Genomic DNA, 8,847 nt, shown 5'->3' on the forward strand with positions numbered 1-8,847 from the left:
GAGCTGGAGCAGGTCAGTGGGGGCGAGCAGGGGCACAGAGGGACGTTGTGTGATACTGGAGCAAACTCACCCCGGTGGGAAGGGCCCCGAACATCTCAAGAAGAGACTCACCCTCAGTCCTGCCAAGCCCCCATCGGCCTGGATTTGGCAAACAGGGCAGCTCCTCATGAAGAGACGGTGCCTGTGAGTGCTGAGAGGGACTTGTCTTCCCTGGGAACCCCCCTCAGGCGGCCGCGGCCCCACCTCTCTCAGCCCACCTCCGGCAGGAACACGCCGCGCCGAGAGCCGGCAGAGGAGAGGGCATTCTTATAGCACAGCGCTGGGCCGGCCCGGGGGATCCCTCAGCCTCTGGGAGAAGCAGCATCTGGACACAAAGAGGTTGCAGACCAGCCTGTCTGGGCTTCTGTGCTAATTACCCAGCTGTAGGAGCAATCAGCAATTAAGGCCCCTGCCCCACGGGAGAGGAGAACTCCTGGGCTCCGGACTGGGTCAACGAGGAAAAAGCTGTTCCTCTCTGTCCACTTAAGAATGATAGTTGATTAGAGAAAAACAACCCAGGGATGCGTTTCCAGAGAGTCTGATAGCACCGAACGCCCAGGAGGGATGGGAAGGCAGCAGACTGGCAGATCTGCACACACAAGACTGACGGGACACAAGACTTTCTGCAGGCACAAGGGCTTCTCGTTAAGGCCCCACAGAGCCATGATACTCCCCAGTAACTAGCCTGATCCTGGGCAGCCCCTTTCCTTGAAAGGCCTTGAAATGATGTAGGAAGGGCAGTGTGTCAGGGAGCTCAGATCCCCTTTCTACATCCCTGCCAGGGGAATCTGAGGTTCCCAGAACCAGCTGGCGTGTGGGGGTTCCCTGCCCCTGGGAGGGGTGAAGTGCAGGACTCCACGTCCCTTCCCGCTCAAAGACCTGCCCACCCATCCTGGGGTCACTCCGGGGGATGGGAGCCACTAAGGGCAACATGAACCGACTGTTCCTGGGAGCGGCGTTTAGCCGGGGCCCTGCAGGGCGGACAGACACCCCCCCTCCAGCTGATCTGGTGCAAGGGGGGCCCTATAGACAGGATACAGGCTGGCCTGGTGTTTGCGTCGGCCCGGTCTCTGCCTTCTGGATCCCCAGCGCTGGACTCTCCACAGGCCCCTCTGGCTATTGGGGCTATTGCTCTGGTGCAGTGCCCCTGGGTTTGTCAGCACTGCAGTGAGACTGACAAACCCTCCTGTCCGAGCTGAACAGGGGCAGCACGACCACCTTTCCCTCTCTTTCAACAGCCAAAGCCCCAATGACCTTTGCCTGTCATGAGAAGGGAGTGAACAGAAGGGAGTGATCATCAAATTCCCTCCTCTGTCACCTATTTCCAGCCTCTGACAAACAGAGTCCACGGACACCCTCCCTGCTCATCCTGGGTAATGGCCATGTATGTATCTAGTTCTTGTTTTGAACCCTCTTAAAGTCCTGGTTTGCACCACATCCTCTGGCAAGGAGTTCCACAGGTTGACTGTGTGCTGAGTGAAGAAAAACTTCCTTTTGTTTATATTAATCCTGGTACCTGTCAAACACTCTGTCATTGTGAACTGGGTTTCTTATTCATCTGCAGCTAAAGGGAAAGAAGGGTTATGGGGCAAGGCCCTGATTTGTCTGAATTATTCTGCTGATTATTCATGATCATTGTTGTATTATGGAAACCTCCAGAGACTCTGCCTTTGGTCAAGGCCCCTTGTGCTGGGCCCTTCACCTATGGAAAAGGAGGAGTAACTGGCTGTAGCCAGACAGGAACCCCCCCTTGTAACATCCATTTTTGCTTGCCTGGAGCATACAGGGCACACAGAGCAGAAGGCCCAGGCTGTGTGACCGTGAATGGCTGTAAACAGAGATACGCCAATTGCTGACCAAGAGGCTGCCAAGGAGTGCCCTTGACTGAAACCCATATTGATACGAACACACATCCATCCGCGCGGGGGAGGAATCTCTCGCCCAGTAAAAAAATGTCTAGTGCTCACAATTTAGTTATCTCTCTTGCAAGTGTAAATTAACTTGAAACTTGCTTGTAAGAACTGGCACCACAAAACGGACCAGTACAATTCGGCATCTTAGATAAGAAAGAGAATACGGGCCCCCAGGGGTATAAAGATGGGTCCAGCAGCGCATTTTCTTTGTGTGTCAATCTACCATCTATCTGCTGGTCGGGTTTGGTGTTTGACCTCCCGAGGTTCCAGAGGGGACGCCCACCTCGTATTCGTCTTTCTGAGGAATTGAGAGACCGGCCCTGGCCTGACACGCTGGAGTCGAGAGGCACAGAAGGGGGTAAAAATTGTACCTGGATGTGGTCCTTTGTTTAAGTATATATATACATAGACTTAGAGCTCTTTAAAGATTAAGCTGTCACTTGGTACCATTATTTTCTATTTTCTATCTTTACCTTTTTCCTGTAACCATTTTAAGATCTATATTTTGCTAATAATTAAGAAATAGAGCAATAGCCATTGTAACCATATGATTTATAAGTTCCTTTAATAAACCTGTAACTGTTTAAGTTTTAACCTGACTCCTTCAGTTGCTGTAATAGAACCAAGCACAATTTAAAAGAACTTCAGCCGGTCATAAAGGGACAGACATAGGGAGAGCTTGGGCGTTTGGATCTGTGTCACTCCCAGGTGACAAGATCCGTTGGGGCACCTTTCCAGCCTTTCCCAGGCTGCCCGCTGCGAAGGAACTTTGTGTTCTAGCAGCTAAAATCTAAGGTGTAATAAGCTCTTCCTACACACTGGGGCGTTTGTTAGCCTGTTTGGCTACCCTCTGCGACGGGACCTTGGTCCTAGCAGTAAAGTCACGGACATTAAACACTCGGGGCTCCTTTCAGCCTTCTGGGCTGCCCGCTGCAACGAGACTTCGTGTCTTAGCAGTTAAAGACTTAGGAGACATACCCACACACACTGCCCTGACCGTCGGCTGACACTGGCTTAAAGTAACAGCTGGCTCCTGCCTCGAAATCACAAGAAAATCCTGGTGGTGGTTTCACTTTAGTGTAAAACTGGAGGTTTAATCACCCGATAGGGAAGCGATTGCTCAGATGTGGCTGCACCTACAGCCAAAGGAGACTGCACTGTGGCTGTCGGCCCTTCACACCCTTAGCTCTGCCCACCAGCAGCGCCTCCGTCTGCCCTGGGCTCAGCTTCAGCCAGCTGGTCCTGCAGAGAACGTGGCCGCCCTGGTAGCTGTGGTGAGGCCATGCGGAAAGGGCGGCAGGAGTTGGGGGTGACCGGCAGGAGTTGGTGTGTGAGTCCATGTTGTATGGCCAGCGCCCATGGTGCATGCACAGAGATATTGAAATGTGCCAGACAGAGGATTGACCCTTGTGGGACTCACCACGGAGGGGTCTCGTGCTGGAGCAGCATTTTCCCCCCATCACTCATTGGTTGTGTCCCTCCAAGAAGGATTTGGGCCAATTTAGAGCATCCCGCTAGACACTTCTGACTGTTGGGCGAGACAACGGCGTCCCATTGCCCACACACCTGTCGTCCCTTCCCTTCTCCTTCTCTGTTGTAAAGATGGGCCCTATGGTTTCTTCTTCCAGTTCTTGGGACCTCTCCTGCCTGTTCTCACAGATGCTGGCCAAAGGCTCCTGTGATGCCATTGGATGGTGCTATGACCCCTAGATCACTGGCCCAACCTATAGTGAAGCAGCTTGGCCTCCCCCTGACCTGGGGAAGAACTCACCAGGGCGTCCTGGGAAACAGAAGGGCAGGGAGTATCAAGGCTGGAGCTAGAGCTCAGTTGGGCTCCAGCCATGGATGGAGCAGATGCCTTTGCTGAACTCCTGAGGTGGGAAGGGGAGGACTGGCCAGGACAATCAGGCCGTCTGGAAAGCCTCAGAGACTGGCGAGCTCCGCCATGATCCCCAGACCCTGTGCCGACGGAAACCCTGCCAGAGTCTTCGTTACCTGCAGACCTGGGGGAGTGGGGACAAGCCAGTGAGGCCCACAGGGAGACCCAGGGGCATCCCACTGAAACCACCTGCATCCCCCTGCCTCTTCCCTGCAACCGCCTGCATCCCCCCCTGCATCCTTCGCTGCACCCCCCCCGAATCCTACCCTGCATCCCCCTGGAACCACCTGCATCCCCGCCTGCATCTTCCTGAAACCGCCTGTATCCCCCCCCTGCATTCCGCCCTGGAACCGCCTGCATCCCCCCATGCATCTCCCTGAAACCGCCTGTATCCTCTCCTGCATCCCCCTCTGCATCCCCTCTGGAACCGCCTGCATCCTCCCCTGCATCCCCCTGGAACCGGACTCACTTGGTGGCAGGTTCCCCCATTTCGGGGCAAAACATCCCCCCCTGCATCCTCCCTGCATCCTTCCCCCATTTCGGGGCAAAACAATCCCCCGTCACCACCAAATCTAGGGCTTTGGATGATTTTGTTAGTTGTTTAAAAAAGCCTCATCCACTTCTTCCACCTGGGTACGTGGCCTGTAGTAGACTCCTCGCATGACATCTCCTTTGTTTTCCCTTTTATCCTAACCCAGAGACTCTCAACACTTCCATCTCCTACGTCCATCTCCACCTCACTCCAAGTGTTTACATTTTTAATGTATAAAGCAACACCTCATAGACTCATAGACTTTAAGGTCAGAAGGGACCATTATGATCATCTAGTCTGACCCCCTGCACAGTGCAGGCCACAGAATCTCACCACCCCTCTTAGAATAATCCTCTCACCTATATCTCAGATATTGAAGCCTTCAAATACTTTGAAGGCCCCAAGATGCAGAGAACCCTCCAGCTGTGATCTGTGCCCCATGCTGCAGAGGAAGGCGAAAAACCTCCAGGGCCTCTGCCAATCTACCCTGGAGGAAAATTCCTTCCCGACCCCAAATATGGCGATCAGCTAAACCCTGAGCATGTGGGCAAGACTCACCAGCCAGACACCCAGAAAGTTCTCTATAGCAACTCCTATCATCCCTCCATTGACCTATTTCCCACTGATAATGAATGGTCAATTAGTTACCAAGCTCATGTTTTCAAACCATCCCCTTATCATAGAATCATAGAACTGGAAGAGACCTCAGAAGGTCATCACCTTCTCCCTTTTCCCCCGTCTATCCTTCCTGAGCAAGCTGTACCCTTCCATACAAACCCTGCACTTGTCGGTTCTCTATCTGAGCCAGGGACCCAACAGCCACCCAGCCTGAGCACAGGCCTGACCCCACAGACTGCCGGCTGGGCGCCCTGAGCAGGGCCTGGGCCTGAGAACTGTCGCTCAGCCTGTCCTCCCTGAACTGCTTCTGCTTGTCGCCCAGCCCAGCACTAGGGCCTGGGCCTATTGATGGCGGCTCGGCCTGGAGCCCGGCCTGAGCCTTCTAGCAGCTCATTGTCCTGCCCTGGTCAAGGGCCTGGGCCTCTTCGCAGTCCCTGCTTCTGAGCAGAGGCCTGAGTGACTGGGCTACGTGTCGCCCTGCCCTGAGCTGGGGCCCGGATGAACTGGCTGCTGCTCGGCCGGAGCAGAGGCCGAGCCCTGGGCTCTGTGGTGGCCACCATGAACTAGGGCTTGGGCATCTTGACAGCTGCCCAGTCCAAGCATGAGCCGGAGAACACACACTGTTGTGGGACCAACCTGAAGCAGGGCTGGGCTGGACTACGAACCTGCTCTGCTTCCTCTGAGTACACAGCCACGGTTCTCCATTTGCCGCAACACTTGTACCAATGCTGTTGAGTGCGATATCGCTAGGAAAGATCTAGGCCCATGGACTTGGACATCTCGCACTTCTCCAGCATCTGGCTGGCCCTGTTCCCGGATCATTAGATTATTATAGATTCATGTTCTGAAATAACACAAAAATGCACCTTCCTAGTAGAATGAGGATTACCAATTGTGCAAAAAGGCCTCTGTTCTTTCAATTTACTCTCAAAAGAACATGCTTGTAGTGTGAATGTATCTCAAGTTTTGTCGGAAAAACAGTGGGTTTTCCAACTAAACTCTGTAGTCTAGACATAGCGCTTTTCCTACAATTAATAGCTATTTCTTTTGCTGGTGTGTGTATCTTGGTTTGTGTCATTTCCACTTGAATTCATCTGATGAAGTAGGTTTTACCCACAAAAGCGTATGATATTATACATATTTTTATGAGTCTGTAAGGTGCCAAATGACAGCGCATTTTTTAAAATTACAGACGAACATGGTTACCCCCGAGAAGATAATATCTAGTTTTATAAACTTAGCATTGACAAACATAGATGTTTCCCCGCTGTCTTTACTGTTTCTTATCCATTTTCGGGACTTCCGATATGTATTATTTTCCCTTTTCCCTTTTCCCCATTTCTCTCATATTGTTGCTCCTCCAAAGGGCTATCTTCGTTCTGCCACTTAAGGAGGCTTTTCTCCAAAGCTTTCCCCTCTCTTCAGTGTGGTGAGAGACATGTGGCCCGACGAGACCCCCACCCGGAACGCTGAGATTCCCCTCCCCCTTCTTCTCCTTGTTTCCCCCTTCCAGCTCCCTCCTCCCAGTTTTCCCTCTCTCCTCTCCCACCCTCCTTCCTGCCCTCTCCCACATCCTATCCCCTCTCCAGTTGTGTTAAATTAAGACAGTTTATAGTTTTGAAAATAAACGTATTTTATTTGACATCAGGAAGGGGGGAGCTAGGGAAGGGTAAGTGGAGGAACGAGAGGGAGGAATGGGGCACAAGCCCCTAATGGGGCAGACTGGGGAGACTGTTAGCGCTCCTCAAAGTGGAAATTCTCCCACATGGCTCTGCTGGATCCTGATAGTCCCTTGATGGTCCTCCCGGATGGCAACCTACAGACAGTGCTTCCAGGCTGCCGGCAACGTGTCCACGAGACGCAGCAGAGTCCCCTGGGGCAGGTCTGGTTCCATTTTACAGAGTGCTGTGGTGTCCCGAGTGAGGGCAAGCAGAGCACACAGAGACACAAATGTTTTGCTATCCCTCAGCGAGGTGGACCAGGAAGCAGAGAAACCTGAGAACTGTCTGTCCAGGATGGAGAGGTCGGATCCCTTTAAGCACAGCCCTCGGCTAGCCTGAGGCAGCAGACCCACACAATAAGTCCGATCCTGATGCCCTGCTGGCACTGGTTCCGGCCAGCCTTACCTTCGATTCAGGGTCCACTCAATGTGGACACACTATTTCAAATTAGAAAAATGCTCTTTTGAATTAGTTTTTGTGTCTAGATGCGTTTATTTCGATTTAGCTTATTTCAAATTAACTAATTGGAAATAAGTTAATTCGAAATAGTACTGTAGTTTAGACATACCCTTACAGAAAAAAAACAACAAATGGTCTGGTAGCACTTTATAGACTAACAAAAGGTGTCGATGGGATCATGAGCTTTCATGGGTACAGCCACTTCTTCAGATCACCTGAAAAATGGGCTGTGCCCACGAAAGCCCATGATACCATCTACTTATTTTGTTAGCCTATAAAGTGCAACCAGGGTATTTGCTGCAATTAATTAGGGTGTAAGAGCACAAGTTTTCGTCTGCTACAACTCACTTCCTTGGATGTTGAAAGAAGGAAGGAAGGAAGGAAGGAAGGAAGGAAGGAAGGAAGGAAGGAAGGAAGGAAGGAAGGAAGGAAGGGTTGAAATGCTGAAAGGAATGAAATACATACAACTTTAGACATGTTGTAGCAGAGATGGAATAAACTGGTTTGGGGAGGTTCCATTTCTTTCATGCCCACTTCTCCCTACGGCTCCAGGAAAAAACGTTAGGTCCCTTTGAGACTAAAGCGCCCAAAGAGTCTTTCCCAGACCTGTTTGGTCCTCATCCCAAAGATAATGGGGTTGAGCATGTTGGGCATCAAGAGACACATACTGGAAAAGAGAACATGGAAATGCAGAGGCACATTCTGTGCAAAACGTTGCAAGAGGGAGAGGAAGAGACCTGGGATGTAAAAGGCCACAATGGCGCAGAGGTGGGAGGTGCAAGTCCCAAAAGTCTTGAGCCGGGCGTCCTTGGTGGGGAGGCGGAAGATGGCCCTGAGGATCTGGGTGTAGGAAATAGTAATAAAAGTCACATCCAGACCATTTACACAGAACAGCACAAAGAGGCCGTAGTAGTTACTGGCGCGGGTGTCGCCGCAGGCCAGGCTCACCACGGCGATATGAGCGCAGAATGGATGAGGGATGAGGTTGGTTCTGCAATATGGCCACTGCCTCGCTAAGATGAGAAAGGGCAGGGTGATTACGGCACCGCGCAGCACCACGGCCAGGCCAATCTTGGCCACAATGGGGCTTGTCAGGATGGTGGAATGTCTCAGGGGGTGGCAGATGGCCACGTAACGATCCAACGCCATGGCCACAAAGATCCCAGACTCTATCACTGAGAAGCAGAGCACCAAGTACATCTGGGTGAAGCAAGCACTAAAATCGATCTCCCTGGAATTGAACCAGAAGATGCTCAGCAATTTGGGCAGGATGGATGTGTTCAGGACCAGGTCGCTGGTGGCCAGCATGCAGACGAAATAGTACATGGGCTCATGGAGGCTCGGCTCCGTCTTCACGATAAACAGGATGGTGGAGTTCCCTAAGAGGGCTATGGCGTACATAGCCCCGAAGGGGATGGAGATCCAGACATAGAACGGCTCCAGTCCTGGGATGCCCAGCAGGATGAAGGTGGAGGGGTTGGTGAAGTGGGTTCTGTTGGTATCTGACATGGAGCAGAGGAGGTGTAGATCTCTGAGGCAGAACCGTGTCTCCTGCATGTACAGTACGATCCCCTGAGTGGCTGTATAGGCCCCGGTTCTAGGGTGATGGTCACAGCACAGATGTCTGGATGGAGAGACAATGTTAATATGACACATGACATGCACAACTGGAGGCTGTTCTCAGGG

At 52.1% G+C, this 8,847-nt stretch overlaps 1 protein-coding gene across 1 annotated transcript; it reads right to left on the bottom strand.

Moving 5' to 3' along the window:
• Positions 1-7,722: 7,722 nt before the first annotated feature.
• LOC142818955 (olfactory receptor 52M1-like) lies at positions 7,723-8,562 on the bottom strand. The gene has a single exon (XM_075902335.1). It carries the CDS (start codon positions 8,560-8,562, stop codon positions 7,723-7,725), a length of 840 nt encoding a protein of 279 aa, XP_075758450.1.
• Positions 8,563-8,847: the final 285 nt, after the last annotated feature.

The sequence above is a fragment of the Pelodiscus sinensis genome, chromosome 1 (assembly GCF_049634645.1).
Source record: "Pelodiscus sinensis isolate JC-2024 chromosome 1, ASM4963464v1, whole genome shotgun sequence".
Taxonomy (NCBI): domain Eukaryota; kingdom Metazoa; phylum Chordata; order Testudines; family Trionychidae; genus Pelodiscus; species Pelodiscus sinensis.

Bases quoted from the DNA above. Each gene is read 5' to 3' on its own strand.
- LOC142818955 (XM_075902335.1), bottom strand. From the start codon at position 8,562: ATGTACGCCATAGCCCTCTTAGGGAACTCCACCATCCTGTTTATCGTG.